Raw genomic sequence first — 23297 nt, 5'->3', positions numbered from 1 at the left:
AAAGGAAACCCCCACAGAGTTTCTTCCTTAAGGCCACTGGGCATAAATCTGTCCCCTAGATTAATAGATTACCTTTGCTTGAATAAGCATATTCTCCAAATGTAAAGGCCATTTGCTGCATTATGTCCTCCCTTCAGTTTTCAGAAGCATTTTTTCTGTTTAATATTAATTTCCTTATTTAGTCAAAATTACCTCTCCAGTCTGTCCATCTGTTAGCAGCGCTCCCTAGATTGGATACATACAGTACTAATGTTATATCGCCTGGATGGATGGAATCAAAGGAAACAGAGGAATTTTCTCATATCTGAATTAATTCAGCTGGTAAACATCGAAGCAGACAATTTGGATATACACTAGCGGCAGAAGTTTGGTCGCTGCCACAGGCGTCTTTAAATATATCGGCATTGAGCCTTAATTTGGGAGGCCAATAAATAGCAGTGCAGGCGTCAGGCCGGGGGGGGGGGGGGAGAGGGGGGCTTGGCTAGGCATCAGGTAGTCTGTGGGGGGCAGGGGGGATCGGCATCAGGTAGATAGTGGGGGGGGGGGGTGGCTTTAGGGTTAGGCGCCTGGCAGGTAGTATTTGCAGGGGGGGGGGAGGTTAGGAGCCAGGTTGGGAGGGTTCTGTGTAAAAGTAGGGTTAGGGTTAGCCATAGTAAAATATTGGTATTTAATACCAATATTTTACACTTAAATAGTAAATTATTGGTATTAAAGGGACTCCGAGCACCTCTCATGGGCATGCCTTTAAGCCAGACGACTTCCAACAAAGTCTTGCTATGACCCCTCTGGAGGAGCCTCTTGCAATGGCCATGCGTGTCACTTCCTCTTCCTGCTTCATTCAGTGATGCACTTCTCTAACAGAGAAGACAGGAGTGACCCGGAATTTATAACATAGCCAAGATGGCACCTGCGATATTTAAATTGAAATCAAACGAAAACTATTTGGTGTAGAACGGCGATTCAGGCATCGAATGAAAGAGGAGAGCACAAGCTACAGAAAGGTATGCAAGGTACTTTGCAGTACTGGTTGGAGACTCTAGGCATACCCATGAGAGGTGCTCGGAGTCCCTTTAAATACCGATATTTTATTATCGACATTACAGTGTGCCCAAATTTCCATGCGCTTTTTTATGTATACTGTAAACATGGCATAGAGGTTAGCATTCTTGCCTTGCAGCACTGGAGTCCCAGGTTACATTCACAGCCTGGGAACTATGTGTTGAGTTAGTGTTTTCTCCCCATGTTAATGTACGTTTCCTCTGGGCGCTTCCGTTTCCTCAAACATCTGAAAATCATATTGGTGGATGAGAAGCGCTACCGCCAATATGTGGCCTTATTTTGGCATATGCTAGCTCAGATGGCTGTCTTCATACAGAAAGATTATGCTTAGTTGATTTGGGTAAATTGATGTTCTTGGAACTATCTTGCTAGCTTAGTAAACAAAGTTCCCGAAAGTAACTACTATGGATAAAAATCCAATTTTACAGTTTGGGGACCTGAGAGAGTTCACAACAGGCTGTGTGTGCTCAAGACTCAAGTACTTTGTCATTGTGTAACACAACAAAATGACTTTTCATGACAGCCCCACGGTGCATATAAGGAACAAAGTGCTAGTAACAAAGGTTGAAATAGAGGAGTCATACAAGGATGGGGGGTCATCGGCTGCCTGTAATACCTGTACTTTTGGGATTTGTGTGCTTGCAGTAGTAGTGCAGTGTCCATTTTTGTATGATAATTTCCCATAGGGGAAATGACCATGGAAATCCTGTGAAATAGCCAAAAGACAAATTTCCCTGAATGCAATCTTAAGGACATCGGTTTGAACTGCCATTGTACCCGACGGTTTTTTCTTAACCGTTGTTCCCCTGTTGCTGCTGTAGCAACGGGAATACTGGGGAAATGCTTGGAGCCAGTGGATATGGTTAACACCGGCAATAAAATAGATTGTTAAATTCAGATATCCATAGATACAAGGGCAAGCCCCAGAGCTGACATCAATGCCAGTCTCATTCTGGAATCTTCAAGCTACTGGTGGTTGTTAATGCAGCACATCTGAATTGGCCTAAAGCTTTGGGCCAAATGCAGAAAAGCTTGTAGAATGCATTTAGTGTGCCTAATGGCCCTACAGACATCAGACCTCATCACCCAAGTGATTGTTTCACAGGAGGATGATATTTGAGCTTTGTGCTCATTACAGCAGACTGAACTCTTGCACTGCACACAATGAAAAGTTGTCATTCCACATGTTACACCATTTTCGATGGTTGGTGCCGCAATCGCACCGAGTGAAAAATGAAGGTTGTGTGAGCTCAGTGCAATTTTGCATGTGATCATGCTTCCTAGTGTAAAAGCAACCTTATTGTGCCATGGAGGGAAGGAGTCGTTCACTATCCAACTGGACAGGGATCAATCGGTTTGACATATTAGGTCATAATCGATACTTGTATGGCCAGCTATGTATCCTCTGCCAGTTAGTTTCTGCTACCTATGTGCCATTCGGGGTGCATTTATCCCCTTTCCCATCTTTCCTGGGAAGTACCTGATAGATTTGAATCCTTCCATGGTCTTCAGAATTGGTGCATGATGATGGTTTCCGTCTGCCTGGGGGACTCAACCACACTGTACAACATGTATGTGCTAAATTGTAATGCATCACCACTTAAACCCATTCAAGTGAATTTTAATGTGGAACACAATTTTTTTTAAAACTTCTGATACTGATCTACCTCTAAGAGAAGTTTAATTGTCTGGGCTCTAGAGCCCCCCCCCCCCCCCCTCTTCTATAATGAGGCCTCCATCTTCTCTGTTCCTATGCTACAGAACCACTGGTTGAAGTTCTCGCGATGATGTCCTGTGTCCTTGGCCACCACAATGCATGCCAGGGTTGCGCAATGCATGCTGAGAACTGTAGTGCCCATTGATATTACAATAGAATCCCTTTATAGTAAACTTCAACAGACCTTGCCAAGTAGTTTACTATATCAAAAGTTTGCCATCTCTGAAATGGTCATCCATTGTATACAGGGCTGTGGAGTCGGCGTTGGAGTCGAGGAGTCGGAGTCTGAGCAATTTTGGGTACCCGGAGTCTGAGTTGGAGTCGGAGTCGTGGTTTCAGAAACTGAGGAGTCTGAGTTGGAGTCGGAAGATTTTTGTACCGACTACACAGCCCTGATTGTATATCTATACAGGTGCTTGGCCAGGACTTGGGGGCTGAGTCTACTATAGCCAGAGGATTGCTATATCAGAGTTTTCAGTAACGAGATTCCAGGGCTGTGGAGTCGGAGTCGTGGAGTCGGGCAATTTTGGGTGCCTGGAGTCGGAGTCGGGAAAAAATGCACCGACTCCGACTCCTAATGAATTTGTAACTGTAATTAAAATAGAAAATATGATAAAATGTTCTATTTCTCAGATAATAGTCATTAAAAATAATGTATATATACAGTAATAGCTGTGCTTAGTCCACAAAAATGAAATAAACCAATCAAAATTAGTTACTTGTGCTGCTTCAATAAAGCAGTCCCCGTATTTTTAAGGTCAGATATACATATCTGATTGTGACTGTATATATGATGCGTACACAGGAATCTCTTATATATACTAAATAACATCTATGCTGTAAGAATAAAGCCTGATGTGTAGCTGTGTCACTAATAGAGATGGTCAATGAGATGGAAATAATTCTGCACTGATGCTGATTTATGCAAATGTATGCACTGAAATCAAATAATTTGATATGTTATTAACATTTGGTTTGGTGACTACAAATTAAAGGGTACCTGAGACGGATGAAAAGTAAAGTTTTATACATACCTGGGGCTTCCTCCAGCCCCCTTCAGGCTAATCAGTCCCTCACTGTCCTCCACCACCCGGATCTTCTGCTATGAGTCCTGGTAATTCAGCCAGTCAGCGCAGTCCGGCCGCATGCCACTCCCACAGCCAGGAACATTCTCTGCACCTGCGCAATAGTGCTGCACAGGTGTAGTATGCTCCTAGCGGTGGAGTGTGTTCATGCGCACTACGCCAGACTGGCTCAAGTACCTGGACTCATAGCAGAAGATCCAGGTGGTGGAGGAGGACAACGAGGGACTGATTATCCTGAAGGCGGCTGGAGGAAGCCCCAGGTATGTATAAAACTTTAATTTCATCTGTCTCAGGTTTACTTTGTTACACAGTAGTACTATACTCTACATATGCATTCTCCACAGAGCTGCAGGGAATCCACTGAGAATGCTGTGCACATTGAACACAGAGGTGTTGTCTGTTTACAATCTCCTCATTCCCCTGCAGAGTACCTGCACATCATTCTTACATGTACCCACACTTACATTGCCTAGGGCCTGATAGATGTTCTTTGTTCCGGTTTGTACCTTTTACAAGTACTATTACTAAGGACTAGTTTTAGTCTAAAGGGAATAAATATAGTAGTCTACATATCCTTCTCACTTCAGTTGTCTTGTAAAATTCCTAAGCGTTGGCAGTTATGAGACGAATTTCATGTTGCATACTTTTAATCAACAAAATTGTAATATGCAAATTAGAGGAGTCGGAGTCGGTGGAATCCTAAACTGAGGAGTCGGTGTCTGAGTCGGTGGATTTTTGGACCGACTCCACAGCCCTGCGAGATTCTATTGCAGTTTTCTCCCCAGAATTTTTTTTCCAGCCGGGTGGCATGAAAAAGTAGCCGGGTGGGGCTAGATGAAAGAATGCAGGGCCGGTGCTTCTGTGTGCAAGTCTGCTTACAGAATAGGAGGTCGTGAGCTGACAGTCGGGTGCTCACCAAAACTAGCGGGGTGGAGCACCTGGATAAAAGAGCCTGGGGAGAACACTGTATTGTATTACATTTCCTGGCTGGAAGATGTAACCACATCAATGCACTACATCTCCCAGCATGCATCACTGCTGCCAAGAACGCAGGATGTTATGGGATGCATTAAAAGGGAAATAAAAACTCGAGATTCTAGCATAAGATTGCCCCTATTTAACTCTCTAGTAAGGCCACATCTGGAATATGGAATTCAGCTCTGGGCACCACATTACAGGAAAGATATTGCAGTTTTAGAGCAGGTGCAGAGACAGGCAACAAAATTGATACGAGGAATGGAAGGTCTCACTTACCAAGAAAGGTTAGATGAACTGGGTTTATTTAGTCTAGAGAAATACGCCTTAGAGGGGATATAATTAACATGTATAAATACATCAGAGGGCAATATAAAAGCTTGGCGGATGAGCTTTTTGTCCCTAGGCCTTCACAAAGGACTAGAGGACATAATCTGCGCATGGAGGAAAAACATTTTAGCCATTTATTTAGGAAAGGGTTCTTTACAGTAAGAGTGATTAAGATGTGGAATGCATTGCCACAGGAAGTAGTTATGGAAAATTCTATATCTGCATTTAAAGGGGGCTTAGATGCTTTCCTTGCGATGAAAGACCTCCATGGCTACAATTACTAGGTAATGCCTAGTGATGTTGATCCAGGGGTTCTATCTGATTGCCATCTGGAGTCGGGAAGGATTTTTTTCCCTTTTGGGACTAATTAGACCATGCCTTGTTAAATATGGCAACTTCCATAGGTCTCACACCTCAGGTTCCTTTTAAAGTGGCAATCCGGAAATCAACTTTGTGAATGGGGTATTTGGCTCAAATACCTCTATCCTCCATTGTAGCCTGTGAAAATCTGTTTGAAAGTATCGAAAACCACTTGGCAATCTATAATGTCACAATCAGTTTTAGGTAAATTAGATAACTGGAATTTGTTTTTGCTTCAAGTTTGCAATATTCTCCTTGTTTAAGGGCAGTGGAAAAGATCGGGAAGCACACTCTTAACGGGTTTTCCAGCATAGCTCTTTCCTTGTGCTACATTCTCCCGCCTCGTCCAAGAAATCTGTGGCTGTAGCTTTCGCTATCGCTGCAAACTGTCAAGCTGCGGAAAATGATTCATATTCTGGAGTATATTGTTCAGAGACTGCTTGTTGGCAAAGGTTTTACATCTCCTACCGCATCTTCCTGACTGTTTAGGCAACGTGTTTATTGCAAGGCCACAGCATTGTCAGACCTCATAGAAATCTGTGTCATTAGATTTGCAAGATCCAAGATCAGTAACAGCGCCGGTGACAGTGAGGTACTGGCCTTATCACCGAGCAATTCATAAGATGCTGCCCTGGGATGCAGCTCCAGTGTCCTGCTGTGTATCCTGACAATGTTATCTGTCCGCTCAATATGCGCTATCGAATGTCTGTCACCAGCACCGAAATTAATTTAATGTCACCTGAAGACACTCAATTAATCTTTTTTTCTGAGGTTTTCATAATACCTTTACAGAAAAGAGGAGTCCGTTTGGAGGATTTGGATTTTGGGGCTTAGAAGAAGATAAGGGAAATTAATTTTTCATCGGGGTTAATGCCACTGACAATGGACTTGAGAGTGAGGCGGTCGGGGAATTTGTCAAGTGTTGTCACTTCAGAATAATACCGCTTAACATCTCCTAGTTGTAATCAAGAGATGTGATTTCTGTTGAGAGGGATTAATCAATTTGCTCAGCGCTGAATGTACGTCGGCAGCATCTTCTTCTTCTTGGGGTTTGAGGAGGGGAAAATAAGATTTGATCTGTCAAATTGGAGGAAGCTGACAGCAGCAGCACTTTGTATGTGAACACTTAGCGCACTCACTGAAGGCTTGGCAGCTCTCTTCATCTTCATTGAAAAGCACCATCCATCCTTAAACGCGCTTCTGCTATGAGCTATTGAAAACATCTTTATTTTTCCTCACACGCGGACAGGCTGCATCTCTTGTACACATTTGTATGGAGTAATAACAGATCCCTTATTCAGGGTTATGCTAATGTTCCCTGTTGGAGAAAGCAATTCATCTTTCACAATCTTACTTTTGATCTGTCTGTTTTAAAATTGACCTGTCATTCCCATGTTCTTCCACAACGTGGACAAAGGATGGTTTTTTTTTGTTTTTTTTTTGTTTTTTTTGTTTTGTTTTTTTTTAGGAATTTTTGAATACAGGACCCACTTCTTCCCTCCACAAAACAAAAAAGTAGTAACAATTAAAAAAAAAGAAAATGTGTAATATAATACCCAAGAGGTATGTTTATGCTTAAACCAAATGCCTACATCTGTTGTAGGTTCCTCTTGAGCCCTGTAAACACTTCCTGGAAAATTTGACCCTGGCTAAAGTCTAATTTGCAGACAGGAAGAGGCAGGCTTGCTGGGGAAGAGGAGGTAATGGGATGGTGATAGGAAGGCAAGCCTGCCTCTTCCTGTCTGAAAAGTTGACTTTGGACAAGTCATTTTTTTTCAAGGAGTGATTACTGGGACCAGGAGGAACAAGGAGAGAAACGGACAACACACTGGGGTATGTTTATCCAACATGAACATACCTCTGTGCTTACTTTAGGTAGCTTTTTCTAGGATCAGGTGCGCTTTAAAAGAAGCATCAGGCAAAGCAAAGAATCAGTTTCACTTTCCTGGGGCTTTCTCCAGCCTGAGGTTTCCTTTCACATCCTTAGCGGTACTGACAGATTGTCCGTCCAAACAAAACATGCTGTGAACAGTATAAACTTGCATACACATCAATGCTCTCCTGCACTGTATACTAGACCCTTGCTTGACACATTTTGGCAAGTTACAGGAAAAAAGTTATAAAAATTAATTTTATCACTTTTTGCACAGAAATCCTTTGGAAATTGACCGCCAGGGAGGTTAAAGGGAACCAGAGAGGAACGGGGGGTGAAAAAAGAAAAAGATTTTATACATACCTGGGGCTTCTTCCAGCCCCGTAAGCCTGAATCGCTCCCACGCCGCCGTCCTCAGCTTCCTGGATCCGCCGGTACCGGGCCCGTCACTTCCGGCGGACGCGGCCAATTGTCCGCATCACAGGGGCTCCCTCCATACATGTACGCATGCGGCTGCGCAGTTAGCAGCCACATGCGTATCTGTATGGGGAGAGCACCCTGTGATGCGGAGAATTGGCCGCGTCCGCCGGCCGACTTGCCGACTCGCGGCAATGACGGGACCCGGTGGCGGCGGATCCAGGCAGCGGAGGAGTGGGGCGTGGGAGCAATCCGTGCGTATGGGGCAGGAGGAAGCCCCAGGTATGCATATTGCATCCTCTCTGGTTCCCTTTAAGTGGACCATTAAGTGCTTTCCTGCTCTCTTGAGGACTCCTTGATACCGAAGGCATACTCTCCTCTCTGGGCTTTAGCCTCCCCCTTCAGTAAAGGGTGGGTGAGTGACAGGCTAATCTTTCGATAAGGAGTCGTCGGAAATAATTAAAGCATCAGGCTTTGCCAGATCTCTCCCATAGAGAGGGAGTGATGGTGTTGGACCCTTGCTTTCTAAAAAAGCTGGCTGATGTGGGGATCAACCACACCAGAAGGAAGACTGGGGAGCTCCTCCTGTTATTACAGGAGATTCCCACAAAATATGGGGAGTTTCATTGTTCCTTCCGAGTTTAGTTTTTATTTTGTAGGGATGGGCTTATGAGTAATTCCAAGTAGCAAGCTACTCGGAATTGAAATGGTAATCAGTTGCTGATTATTCAGCTGTGATTGTGGGTGATGGCAGGTTAAATTACCCAGATATCTGCGCCATAGTCTGCGGTCCATTCCACATCATAGCAGTGTTCTCCCCAGAATTTTTTTTCCAGCCGGGTGGCATGAAAAAATAGCCGGGTGGGGCAAGATACAGGGCCAGCACTTCTCTGCACAGCTCTGCTTGCCGCAGAAGAGAACGTGAACCAATGACAGCCGGGTGCTCACAAAAGCTAGCCGAGTGGAGCACCGGCTAAAAGAGCCTGGGGAGAACATTGTCATAGGCATACAGTGAGCCACGTTCCACGACTGACTACCGCGCTTCCTCCTTCCGGCTTGGATGAAGCATGGCAGTGAGCCATGCAACGCGGCTTACTGTTCGTCTGATGCGGAATGGGCAACAGACTATTGCGCAAACTTCTGGGTGATTTAACCCACCATCACCCGCGATCACAGCTGAATAATCAGCAACTCATTACAATTTCAATTCCCGAGTAGCAAGCTACTCGAAATTACTCGAAAGCCCATCCCTGCGAGTCTTTAGCACTGTAGTTTCTTTATTTGCACTTAGAAGGAAAGGGGGGAATCTGTTTTAAAAAATTCCCACCATTCAGCTTTAAAATTATTCTCATATTGATGAATCTCACTGAGCTTTGTTCTGTCTACAGTCCACACATGATACAGTGGGAAAGGCCACTACGTTCCACCAAATTATATTATTTCAGTTTTGTATGGCAACTTATAATTTGGGCCTAAACAATAGTAAGATGAATTGAAGCAGGACCAGAAGGCCAAGACCATAACTTGGCCAAATAATGGACAAAACAGCAGTTTTACAATGGCTATACAATGGCTATATGGTAAAACAATTGGGAGACAAATGTGTGATGGGGAAATATCACTCTTGTAGTGTCAAAGAGCACCAAGAAGCTAGAAGGCATTGAAAGCAAGAAGAAATGCTTGGCTGAGAACCTGTGTAGTAGGTCTCTGGACCCTGGCTTAGAACCTGTGCCATAGGTATCTGGTCCCAGGCTGAGAACCTGTACGTACAACAGAAGAAAGAGATTTAGGCAAAAGTATGTACATACTTTTGGCCTCTGAGGAAGCTTATTGTTAAGGAAAACGGCTGTCTGGCCTCTGTCACCCCCACCGCACACCCGCTGACTGTATACCGTGGAGTAAAGGTACCCTTTTGCAAGTTACAGTGCCTCAATCTTTTTCTTCTGTTGTACGTACAAGATATTGATATGAGTGCACGCATCTGTGGGTCAAACTCCGGTTATTAAGCCAGTCCACCTCTGATTGATATCTAGTGCCAGTCTTTTTTCTTCTTGTTTGCAGGCAGGCTGAGAACCTGTGTAGTAGGTCTCTGGACCCTGGCTGTGAACCTGTGCCATAGGTCTCTGGTCCCTGGCTGTGAACCTGTGTAGTAGGTCTCTGGACCCTGGCTGTGAACCTGTGCCATAGGTTTCTGATCCCTGGCTGAGAAACTGTGCCATAGGTCTCTGGTCCCTGGCATGGGAACCTGTGCCATAGTTCTCTGGTCCCTGGCTGAGAACCTGTGCCATAGACGTGACGAGGCGGAACATTTATATCACACTTTTTTTTTTTCTCCTGGCGGACTTCAGGGCTGCAGCCACTTAGGCTTCATGGGTGTCCAGCATCAATAGTTCTGTTTTATGTGTTGGCTTGAGCTCTGATTGTAACTTCAGTCAAAGGCTCAGATCCCACATCAAAGGCAACTGCCTTACTAGTACGCTATCTAGCCAACCCATAGGTCTGTTGTGCCTAGCTTGCAGTCATTTAGTACTTCTTTATGGCTGCTTGCCGTGTGTCTTGTGTTTGCTAGCACACCATCCAGGGCTGTGGAGTCGGTCCAAAAATCCTCCGACTCCTCAGTTTAGGATTCCACCGACTCCGACTCCACTTCTGTGGACTGATGAAACAAAATTAGAACTGGGCCCATGGATCAACTCTATGTTTGGAGGAGGAGGAACAAGGCCTATGAAGAAAAGCAGGGCTGTGGATTCGGTCCAAAAATCCACCGACTCCGACTCCTCAGTTTAGGATTCCTCCGACTCCTCTAATTTGCATATTACAATTTTGTTGATTAAAAGTATGTAACATGAAATTCGTCTCTTAACTGCCAACGCTTAGGAATTTTACAAGACAACTGAAGTGAGAAGGATATGTAGACTACTATATTTATTCCCTTTAGACTAAAACTAGTCCTTGGTAAGAGTACTTGTAAAAGGTGCAAACCGGAAAAAAGAACATCTATCAGGCCCTAGGCAATGTAAGTGTGGGTACATGTAAGAATGATGTGCAGGTACTCTGCAGGGGAATGAGGAGATTGTAAACAGACAACACCTCTGTGTTCGCTGTGCACAGCATTCTCAGTGGATTCCCTGCAGCTCTGTGGGGAGTGCATATGTAGAGTATAGTACTACTGTGTAACAAAGTAAACCTGAGACAGATGAAATTAAAGTTTTATACATACCTGGGGCTTCCTCCAGCCGCCTTCAGAATAATCAGTCCCTCGTTGTCCTCCTCCACCACCTGGATCTTCTGCTATGAGTCCAGGTACTTGAGCCAGTCAGGCGTAGTGCGCATGCACACACTCCGCCGCCAGGAGCATACTACACCTGTGCAGCACTATTGCGCAGGTGCAGAGAATGTTCCTGGCTGTGGGAGCGGCATGCGGCCGGACAGCGCTGACTGGCTGAATTACCAGGACTCATAGCAGAAGATCCGGGTGGTGGAGGACAGTGAGGGACTGATTAGCCTGAAGGGGGCTGGAGGAAGCCCCAGGTATGTATAAAACTTTACTTTTCATCCGTCTCAGTTACCCTTTAATTTGTAGTCACCAAACCAAATTTTAATAACATATCAAATTATTTGATTTCATCAGCAAAGGGAGTGCATACATTTGCATAAATCAGCATCAATGCAGAATTATTTCCATCTCGTTGACCATCTCTATTAGTGACACAGCTACACATCAGGCTTTATTCTTACAGCATAGATGTTATTTAGTATATATAAGAGATTCCTGTGTACACATCATATATACAGTCACAATCAGATATGTATATCTGACCTTAAAAATACGGGGACTGCTTTATTGAAGCAGCACAAGTAACTAATTTTGATTGGTTTATTTCATTTTTGTGGACTAAGCACAGCTATTACTGTACATATACATTATTTTTAATGACTATTATCTGAGAAATATAACATTTTATCATATTTTCTATTTTAATTACAGTTACAAATTCATTAGGAGTCGGTGCATTTTTTTCCGACTCCAGGCACCCAAAATTGCCCGACTCCACGACTCCGACTCCACAGCCCTGACACCATCATCCATCATTATTATTATTATAGTACTTTTATATAGTTCTACATTTTGTGGAGAACATCTTATAGTAGGCCATTTCAGTTGCTTCTGTCTACACACAGACAAGGTGGGGCTCAACCACTTCTCCCCAAAGGTTTTTTAACTCTAACGGACAAGAGCGATTTTCACCTTTCAGTGCTCATCCCTTTCATTTGCCAATAGCTTAAAGTGGATCCGAGATGAACTTTTTACTCATTGCATAATTGTGTTCCTTTCCTATTGTTAATAGGTCATTCCTCAAGCCATATACTTTTTTGTTTTAATACTCTAATTCCCTATAAACTAAACAAGCCACTCCCACAGGTTTTCAGAGAGAAAGGAGAGCTAACCACTTAGCTACCAAACTGCCCCGGGGACTTTTATTTTTATAAAATGCCTCAGGATGAATCTGTAAGGCATTTTTTGGAATCTTGTTTGTTAAATATGATATGATATTGCTTTATATAAAGTTTGTTCTACTAAGTTAAATTGTAACTGTAGGCTAATCATTGTTATTGTTTCACCAACAGGGGGAAAAGAATGTAGTGGAACCAGTAGCTGGTGATGCCCAGATGCAGATTCCTCAGCAGAGAATCCCACCTCAGCTAAGAATTCCACCGCAGCTAAGAATCCAACCTCAGCAGAGAGTCGTCTCTCAGCAAAGACCACAAATGCAGCAGCGTACTCCACAAAAATCGGGACCTGTGAGGAAAGTAACGCTAGGAAAGACAAGCGTTCAACACCTGCAACAACAGCATCACCACCACCTGCAGCAGCAGCAACAAAACCTGCAACAGCAGCATCACCACCTGCAGCAGCAACACCGCTTGCAACAGCAGCAGCAGTATCAGCACACGTACCAAGGCAAACCCCGTCCACAACTGAACTTAGTAGAATCCACTGGACCGCATGTTGTGAACAATGTCCAAGGGCTTCACCCTGCAAATAAGGTACAGCAATACTGTCATTTTTTTTCTATCCCCTTACTGCTTGCCCATAGTATGCTATTATTTGATTTCACTGGATGCTAGAGCCACCTGCGTAGTAGCACAGATCTGATCAGGCTCAACTTTTTCCGGCCCAGTCTGTGCTACTGGGCAGGTGCAGTGCGGGCGCGCATCCAGAGTTTCAGTGCTGGAGTGGCCTGGTGGACGAGGACGATGGGGGAATCCTCTGGAGGATCCAGAAACTTCCCTCTCCCGAAGTAATTTTTTTTTTTGCTTTTTCTAATGTCACAAATTTATTTTAAAGAGGAACTGTCGTGAAAATCTTAAAATTTAAAACCCATACAAATAAGAAGTACATTTCTCACAGAGTAAAATGAGCTATACATTACTTTTCTCCTGTGTTGCTGTCACTTACAGTAGGTAGTAGAAATCTGACATTACTGACAGGTTTTGGATTAACCCATCTTCTCATAAGTGGGTTCTCAGGGTTTTCGTCATTTTTTAAGAGCACTTAGTAAATGACAGTTGCTCTGTCCAACTGCCAAAATAGTGTGCAGCGAGCAGGGAGGCTGGCCAGCATATTTATGTAAATCTTTTTCAGGAAGTGTCTTTATAAAGAATAAAGGCCATGCTGAGAATCCCCTATGGAGAGATGGACTAGCCCAAAACCTGTCAGTAATGTCAGATTTCTACTGACAGCAACATAGGAGAGAAGTAATTTATGGCTCATTTTACTCTGGAAGAAAGGTACTTATTTGTATGTGGAAAGGAAAAATGGATCGCTGCAACCACCAGTGTAGCCAACGGGAGTCTGGGACCCGAAGCATCAATTAGCAGTGAACAAAAAAGGATGTCCCGCTACACCGTTGTAGGGTAAAGGGATCTCTCCAACTTTATTTAACACATCAGCAAAAACACAGACAGCTCACGCGTATCGGAGCTCTGTATGACTCCTTAATCATCTTATTTGTATGTGTTTTAAATTTTAAGATTTTCGCGGCAGTTCCTCTTTAACCATTTCAGCCGCCCAGACCTGATCCTCGCGTCCAGGCGGCTGCTCTGCTGCAGTGGCGCGCTCCCGCGTGTGATCACGAGCGCGCCCCCATGCTGTCCTCCGGTAGCCCTGGGATCAGTGATTGGGAACTTGGTTCCCGATCACCGATCCATGTCCCCAGCAGAAAGACCGAAGCGCTTTTACTAGAGGCTTCAGTCTTTCTGCAAATAAAATTTTCCGCATCCCCCTTGTGCTTCCGCTGATCGAGAAGAACAAGGAGAAAAAAATAAACAAGGTGGCCCTCTTGTGGCCAAATAGTAAAACTACATCTACATATTTTTTACATTACGATTTACACATATAACATTAAAAATTAACTGTTTATTTCCCACACCAAAATATTACCCAGATAACATTTTTAATGGAAAAAAAAATTACAATGAAAAAGAAAAAAAAAAAACCATAAATAGTTACCTAAGGGTCTGAACTTTTTAAATATGCATTTGAAGGGGGTATACTATGAAATTTTTTTAAATTTATAAGCTTGTAAATAGTGATGGGTGCAAAACGGAAAAAATGCACCTTTATTTCCAAATAAAATATTGGCGCCATACATTGTGATAGAGACAAAATTTCAATGGTATCATAACCGAGACAAACGGGCAAATAAAATACATAGGTTTTAATTATGTTAGCGTGGATTATTTTAAAGCTATAAAGGCCGAAAACTGAGAAATAATGCATTTTTTCAATTTTTGTCTTAATATTCCTGTTAAAATGCATTTATAAAAAATAATTCTTAGCAAAATGTACCACCCAAAGAAAGCCTAATTAGTGGCGGAAAAAACAAGATATAGATCAATAAATTGTGTTAAAAAGTGATAAAGTTATTAGCGAATGAATGGGAGGTGAAAATTGCTCTGATGCATAAGGTGAAAAATCCCCCTGGGCTGAAATGGTTAAAGTAAACCCGTTTGATAGAATCTGTTAAACTTTTGTATCATTCATATGAGACAATACAACATTAACCTTTTAGCAGCCAATTTATTTAGAGGCTTGCATGTGCTCCAAACCAGTTTATTTTAGCACATGTTTTTGTTTCTTATTTGTGACATTGTCTTGCTATTAGTACTGGTGTAATAACAGAGGACTTCTGCTTTCAGTTTCTATATCCTCTGTTAGCAGAGAGACATCAAATCATTCCAAGAATTTACAGGACAATGAGTTCTGCCCGCTGAGGTCAAAGCAGTGCACTAACTCAAACGAGATAATTCATTTGAAGCTGCTAATGGGCAAAGCTACATTTTTAGCTTTTAAAATCTCTGGAGCGAGGCGAGTCACTTACCTACCATCACTTACTGTGCTGATCTCTACATAAAGGAGGAGGAAGGAGGGAACGATACACCAGTGAGCTGAATAGAGGCTGGAGAGAGGGCCACGAGACACCAGAGAAATTAATAGGGGAGGGGTCTGCTAGAAACCAGTGAACTTTGTGAGGGAGGAGGTGCCAGGTGCGGCTCTTGGTAATATTGGTGTGCGGCTTAAAGGGAACTTTAACTGTGGGCCCCCCCCAAAAAATTCGCTTACCTGGGGCTTTCCCAAGCCTCCTGCAGCCGTCCTGTGCCAGAGCCGGTCCTTCGGTGCCCTCCGGTCTCCCTCCGTGGCTAAGTTTCGTTTTCGGCCGACTGCCAGTCGTCCTCTGGCAAAGCGTCTTCTTCCGCATTCCCCGTCGTAAAGAGCCGTAAAGCGCGTCCGCATGACGCGTCTTGCGGACGCGCTTTACGGCTCTTTACGACGGGGAATGCCGAAGGGAGACCAGAGGGCACCGAAGGACCGGCGCGGGCACAGGACGGCTGCAGGAGGCTTGGGAAATCCCCAGGTAAGTGAATTTCTTTTTGGGCCCACAGTTAAGGTTCCCTTTAAGGTGTGGTAGAGGCGTGGCTTTGTGTCCCCTTTTTCCTGGCTTCAAAAGTTGGGAGGTGTTTATTATTTTTGGAGCAGTGACCCAATTCAGTCACACTGAATGTATCACATAGCAGATCACATACCATGTTCAGTGTATTGTAGGAGACTGCACTACATATCGTGTACACAAGCCCTGGAACTTTAAACTGCAAGCACAATTGTTGGAAGCATGATTCAGACAGTCTCAGGACCCTTCAGCTTGAAATCTAGCTGCCAATAGAGGCTTCCTGCTCAGCAGAGAACCCCTGTTACCTCAGTGGCCTGATAGCGTAGCCTTCCATAGACATTGCCTATTTTTCAGGACTGATATAATCGTAAGCCAGGCTCTGTAGCATTTTCAGTTCCCTGTTTTGAATGAATTGTGGGTGGCTGTAGGAATCCTGACAGGAGGTCACCGTCCCTCTGATCATTTCTTGCCTGTAGGTACTTTCAGTTGCAGTGTAAAGGTGGACATCCATCTATTGATTTTGCTTTCCAATCCACCATCTGATTCAACAATGTTATCAAATTGGATGAAAACCTGTCACACAAGAAGCATGTTCTATTGATTATTCGACTAAAGCCGAATGCATTGATCGAGCTTTCTGGGAAATCGCGGTCTTATGTGGTAGATAGGGGTGCGCAACGGTAAAGGCGTGCGTTATCGTGACTAACCGCGACAGGACGCCTGGCTGCTTTTCCACCGTGTGTAAATGTCCTTGCGCTGTGCATTAAAGTCTCACCTGCTAAAGCTGCAGCAGATGTTCAGCTGCTCCCAGTCTAGATGGTTGCTTCTCCCCCACCAGGCGCGTGTGATGTGACGATAACGGGACTAATGTGTGTGACACACATGCCACGTGCTATACGCACGTGGTGGCTGCGTCTGACAGCGGCGCTTATGCAGAAGCAGTAAGGCCCGGTTCACATTAGCGTTCGCTATCCGGATTTTCCGGTTCTGATCCGGACCGCATACTGTACAAACGGAACGTACGTTCCGCATAGCAATGCAAAGGCTATGCGGCCGTACACATACGTACGTTCCGTACAGTACGGATCCGGACTCCGGACTCTTTTCCAACATGCGCTATTTTTTGTGTCCGGATCTCCGGCCCACGCATCCTGACCGGAGCCTGACCTGATCCTGACGGCACCATCAGGAACACAGAAACCAATGGGAAACGGAAGGCACAGAACACACTGCCTACAAAAACCTGACGTTCTACCCCACTTCCTATGCGTATCCAAGCGGCCATTTCGGATGGGGACACATGGGCCAAGCATGTCTGGAGTGGAGCAGCAGTGACAGACGTGCTGGAGCTGTTTGGCAGAAAATCGGAGGTGGAGGTGATGCCTACAGCGGAGGAACCTGATTGTACATGTGCACCAGGTGCACCTTCTGCTGACCCGAACATTTTTTTATTTATATTTAACTATTTTTTGCCCACGGATCCGGATGGCAGCCTAATGCATGCCTGATACAAACGGACTGGATCCGGATCGGAACCGTACGGTTCTGATCAGGATCAGATCAGGATCCGATCAGGATCCGGTCCGTTTACTTGCCAAAACGCAAGTGTGAACGGGGCCTAAGCAGGATGGTTGCGGCAGCTAGATTGAGATTCGAATGCATGGGGGAGAGGGCAGAAGAAGCCAGGCTGCGGTGGTGGCGTCACGAGGCCGATTCCTGAGATATTTTATCGTGAAATCTATTGGGAATCAGCCTGTGGCGTTTGGGCAGCCAACAGCTATCTCTCTGATCAAATCTGATTAGAGAGAGATCTGTTGGCCGCCCATACACCACAAGCTGGTCTGCCTATACACCACTAGATTTAACACGTTTGGGTTACACAGCAAGCGTTTAAAATTGTCCTATACCTATAAAGCAGATCACACACTTCCTCACTATACCCCAAAACAGGGCATCGCCCTTACCACTAATCAATGAATACCTTCTTGATATGGAGAACCTTTATCACTATAAAGGACAGAGTAACTTTGTGCGTTTTCTTCTTGGCAGGTCATTATGCGAGGGAGAGGCAGAGGAGTAGGTGGACAGATGGGCCGAGGACAACCGATGCCAAATAAACAAAACCTTCGTGTGGTGGAGTGCAAGCCACAGCCTCAGCAGCCTCAGCTTTGTGTCGTGTCAGTTGAAGGGCTTTCTTCATCAACCACTGATAACCAGTTGAAAAACTTGCTGATGTCAGTAGGACCAATTGAGGTAGGTCACCCGAGGCCTGGCTTCCGTCTTTTTTGATTTCAACAGCTTCTAAATGCATTTTTTTCACTATCGAAAGCTATACCTATTAGAAAATCATTTCTCAGCAAGCAGATTTTTTTTTTTTTTTTTTTTTTTTGTAAATCTGTCACCGTTGTCTGAAAATAAAGTGGAATAATAGTGCATTTCAGAGACACAGTAGAATCCCTTTATAGTAAACTCCAAGGGACTGGAAAAAGTAATTTACTATATCAGAAGTTTACTCTAGCAGAGATGGTCACACGCAAACACATAAAGTCCACTACAGTACTGGATCTTAGTTCAGTCAATAATTGGAAGTCTTTTTTTTTTTTTTCTCTTCAATGCTTCAGCAAGCAAGCACAGACGGTGTCTAAGCTAGATCAACATGCACAGTGCTCAGTATGCAGGGATTCACATGCAATAATTACACAACAGCTTGCATAGGAAGAATACAATACTGGTAGTGTACTTCTCTGTCCACATTTCTGTGCAGCTTGGATGATACTGTAGGGTTGTAGCTATGCACAAGCAAGTCACAGATGATAGGCAATACCCTCAGTAATCGGGCAGCAGCTTGCACAGGAAGTATAGGTCACACCTCCTCATGCTTTTGAGGTAATTCACCAAGGCTCGGAGCAGTGTGCAGATAGCGAGCAGGCTACAAATGGCTGCCACAGGTCATGGGTCTCCAATTGAGGTATGACACATGCCCACCCACTTTCAATTTTTGCTGAATACAGAATATTAAAAGGGCCAAAGAGCAGGTTTACGATAACAGAAGTTCTATCTTATCATGGTTCTCCAGTTGTTACTCCCATATAATTATAATGGGGCTTGGCCAGGACTTGGACACTTTTTTTTTTTTTTTTTTTACTATATCCAAATGTTTACTATATTAGAGTTTACTATAATGAGATTATACTGTACTAGTAAGCTAAGCCCATTTAAAAACGGGCTCTATGCCTGTCACCACCGCGCGCGCCACGTGTGTGTGCATCCGCCCGTCGTGTGCGCCCCCTAGCTGAGAACAATAGCAGGGTAAAGCTGTGTACACATGTTAGATAAAATGCGGCCAAGAATGACCGCTTCTGCCAAGAATCTATACCAGCGCTGGGCAAATTACGGCCCGCGGACCGGATCCGATAAGCTGTCATTCTGGCCCGCCAAAAAGCGGCCGGATTCTCTCTTCCCTCCCTGCATAGTCACGAGTGGGCGTTAACAGACCCCCTGTTGACGCCCACTTGCGACTATGCAGGGAGAGAAGAGAGAATCCGGCCGCTGATCGCCGAGCCTGTGGGGATCGAGCGCAGTATTGATCCGCCGCGGTGATTGGACAGGTTGGATTTTATTAATCGAGCCATCAGCGGCTCGATTGATAAAAACGGTCTAGCCGTGTATGCCCAGCATAAGACGCAGGGAAATGTAAGGGAATTTAGAATGCAGTAAACCTACTGGGTTCCATGGCAATGCCATTTCAGCTTCAAGGGCATAGTTTGAGAAAGTTTTTGATTTAAATAGCCAATCCTGGACGTGGCGCAGCAGGGCAGCTAGATTATATAGCAGTACATCAGGCAAATTTAAGCCCCCCAGTTCTTTTCCCACCCGCAGTTTCTGAATTTTCCAAAGGCGGTATTAGCCGCTTGTACATCCTTATGTTTGAAAAGCAGCAGTAGAGTCTGCAAAGGATATAGTAGTCTACCCATCGAGAACCTCTTGATTAAAGCTGCCCTACCTGCCAAGCCCAGGGGAAGCTGGTTCCATTTTTTTTTTGTTGATCCTGTATATCTTTAATCAAAGGAGTAATATTTGTCTAATAAATTAGGGTTTGGTCTATGGTTATATTTAGACCAAGGTATTTTATGCTGGTGTTGTTTATATTAATACCTAATGTTCCCCAAGATCTGGTATCTGCTAATTTAGATAGTGGCATCAATATGCTTTTGGTTTTGTTCATTTTGAAGCCTGACCAATATCCTATTTTGTTTATTAGGGTAAAAATTTCAGGAATTTGCTTTGAGGGATCGGCAAGAAATATTACGATGTCATCAGCAAAGAGACACTGTTGTACTTCTTTAGGACCTAACTTTATTCCTGGCATTGTTTTCCTTAGTGCTCTGGCTAATGGTTCCAATGCCAAATTGAAAAGGAGGGGCGAAAGGGGGCAGCCTTGCCTTGTCCCCTTCTCAAGAGGAAAAGTATTAGATATATATATAGCCTTGTCCTAAAATTTGTGCCTTAGGAGAAAAATATATAGCCCTGACTGCATTTAGGAAGGAGCCCTGGAACCCCTGAACCTGCAAGAGCATGTCAAGCCAATCCCACTCCACGTTATCAAACACTTTTTCAGCGCCTAAAGATAAACAGCTGGTTTCCTTTCCCGCTATTTCACTTCCCCTGGAACAATAAGAAACCACAGTGGTTGACCATGCAGGAAACCGTGTCGAAAGCCATGGAAACGCATGATGAAATGCACTAAAACACTGACAAATGAATGCACTTTTACATTCACTTTAATTATTAATTTCAAACACATTTATTAGTGTAAATGAGACCTCAAAGTAAAGGTCCAGGGTAACAAAAAAAAAATCTAAAGATTTATTTACCTGTGGCTTCTTCCAACCCGTTGCAGCCGATCTGTCCCTCGCTGCAGCTCCGTTCCCAGCCGGTGTCCCGGGGTCTCCTCCGTTGCAGATACTGACCTCGCCAGGTCGGCATCTTCTGCGCTAGCGTGCACCTGCGTAGCTAGCACTCACATTCCCGTGCCCTGGAGCATTCTGCGCCATCCCAGAAGTACTGCGCCTGCGGAGAATGCTCACAGGAGCGCGAGTGTCGCGGCCAGGTGCAGTAGTAGGTCGGCATCTGCAACAAAAGGGACCCCAGGACACCGTCTGGGAGTGGAGCTGCGGCGAGGGACAGATTGGCTGCCAGGGGCTGGAGGAGGTAAGTAGATTGGGGGGGGGGGGTTAACACCGGGTCTTGTCCTTTATAGTGGTCTGAAACTCTGACATAACATTCAATAAAAATGTGTTTTTCTACCTTTTATTCATTCAGTTATCATATTTGCTTTTGTGCATAAGTAATATTGTCTGTCTACAAATTACAAGTTTCCAAAGTGTAGTTTTTCTACCATTCTGCCATTGCATTCTATTCGAACTACTTTTTATTATATATTAACGTCTTCTAATGAGTTGTTCTGAACCGTGTGTGTGCCTGAAGCAGAGACGGCTTCTCAGAAAGTGTTTTTTTACTTGTACGTTTTTTACTTGTTACACACACGTCTAAACATTGGAATGTTAACAAATACTGTTATCTCCAGTTTGGATGTGGATTTGATGCTGAATAGCAGGACAAAATGCTTTGTTTAACCATTTCAGTGATGTTCTGCTAAAAAAAAAAATTCTGCGACAGTAGGTTTAAAGCTGTAAGGAATCTTTTAAAGCAAAGTAGAAATGCTGACTTTCAGACCACTTTAAAGTAAAAGTAGAGAACTCTGCCAGTTTATGGATAATTGTGCCAGTGCAGGAAAACACTGCTATAAAACAGGTCTTTAAATTAGAAAATGCAGTGTTGGATGTAATATGTCACTGCACAGCGTATTAACTAACAGATGACTACCTTTCTCTTTTTTTTTTTTTTTTTTTTTTTTTTTTTTTGCTGCTGGAATGCAAACACTGCACTGTAATTTGGGGTTACATATGTGAGGCTGTAGACACACTATGAACACTCTCTGAGAGCTTTTTCTGACCCTCAGTGCTTTGAGCGTTTTTAAAAAATTGTGATCGCTGCAGTTTTACTTCAATGCAAGTCGTTGGGAGCGTTGTTTGTTTCCCAAAAAGAAAGACTTTAGGTAACATTTCTTTATGTCCAAGGCACATTCCTATAAGACTTTACAGTGGTTGTATTCTAAATTCTTCTGTGATTTTCTGCCTTTTATGGGTCTGTAATGGATGTTCTTAGTTTAATTATAAGAGCTGTGCATGTACATTGTGTGCAGATGTAACAGATTAAAAATATACCATTTGGATGTTGTAAACGCTGTGCTGTAATGTTTAGTTTTAATGTATATGTTGCACTGTAGCACTACCCAGTGGCTACACATACAATATAAAAGCTGCACAGATTTAGCAGTCAAAGAAAACAATAACACACCGATATTCTTTTCACATTCCTTAACTAGTTTAATGTGGTCGAAGTCAGTCATAAATAAGTGAATATTTGCATACAGTTGTGTTCAAAATTATTCAATTCCCAATGCTGTAAAGGGTTTTAGGGACTTTAGTGTACATTTGTAATTGTGTTCAGAATGAAATCTTACAAGGACTTTTTAAAGAACCAAATGCAACTAAAATGACATCAATTGTTTTTTGTAATACAGTATTAAATGGTGGTTGTTTTTTGTGTGTGGTTTCTTCATTGACACAAATATTCAACCCCTTAAAGACTACTACTCTTAAAGGGGAACTGAAGTAAGAGGTATACGGAGGCTGCCATATTTATTTCCTTTTAATCAATACCAGTTGCCTGGCAGACCTGCTGGTCTATTTCTCTGCAGTAGTATCTGAATAACACCAGAAACAAGCATCTAGCTAGTCTTGTCAGATCTGACTTTAAAGTCAGAAACACCTGATCTGCTGCATGCTTGTTCAGTGGCTATGGTTAATAGTATTAGAGGCAGAGGATCAGCAGGGCTGCCAGGCAACTGGTATTGCTTAAAAGGAAATAAACATGGCAGCCTCCATATACCTCTTTCTTCAGTTGTCCTTTTAAGAACAGAGGTTCATTCAAGTGTTTTCGATCAGGTATTGAAAACACCCGTGGATGTTAACGAGCAGCAATCAAGCATAATAAGAACCAATTAGGCAGGTTTAAAATGTCCGTGATACTCAGTTCCTTCTAGACATTTACTGGTGTGTTTACAAACATGGTGAAGTCAAGAGAATGGTCCAGGAAGACAAGAGAAGAGGTGATTTCTCTTCACAGGAAGGGCAATGGCTATAAGAAGATTGCAAAGATTTTAAACATACCACGAGACACATTAGGAAGCATCATTCGCAAATTCCACCACAAAGTGGAGAAAAGTACCCATGTGACTGCTGAGGAACTGAAAAAAAATTTGTCAGATGCGGGTACTGAAGTTTCAGCTCAGACAATAAGGCGCACACTGCGTAATGAAGGCTTCCATGCCAGAACTCCCAGGCGCACCCCCTTGCTGTCTCCAAAGAATAAGAAGAGTCGACTGCAGTATGCCAAAAGTCATG

At 43.7% G+C, this 23297-nt stretch overlaps 1 protein-coding gene across 2 annotated transcripts in view; it reads left to right on the top strand.

Annotated features, from left to right (window-relative positions):
• The window catches only part of RBM33 (RNA binding motif protein 33), a 139131-nt gene that overhangs the window by 95602 nt on the left and 20232 nt on the right, over positions 1–23297 (top strand). For both annotated transcript variants that reach the window (XM_068235874.1, XM_068235876.1), the window contains exons 16-17: positions 12446–12865; positions 17818–18021. In XM_068235874.1, coding sequence (XP_068091975.1) covers positions 12446–12865; positions 17818–18021 — 624 coding nt within the window. The remainder of the gene's footprint in view (positions 1–12445; positions 12866–17817; positions 18022–23297) is intronic.

The sequence above is a fragment of the Hyperolius riggenbachi genome, chromosome 5 (assembly GCF_040937935.1).
Source record: "Hyperolius riggenbachi isolate aHypRig1 chromosome 5, aHypRig1.pri, whole genome shotgun sequence".
In the NCBI taxonomy this organism is placed as follows: domain Eukaryota; kingdom Metazoa; phylum Chordata; class Amphibia; order Anura; family Hyperoliidae; genus Hyperolius; species Hyperolius riggenbachi.
Note: the sequence above shows the minus strand (reverse complement) of the source record. Positions and strands in the feature narration are given on the sequence as shown.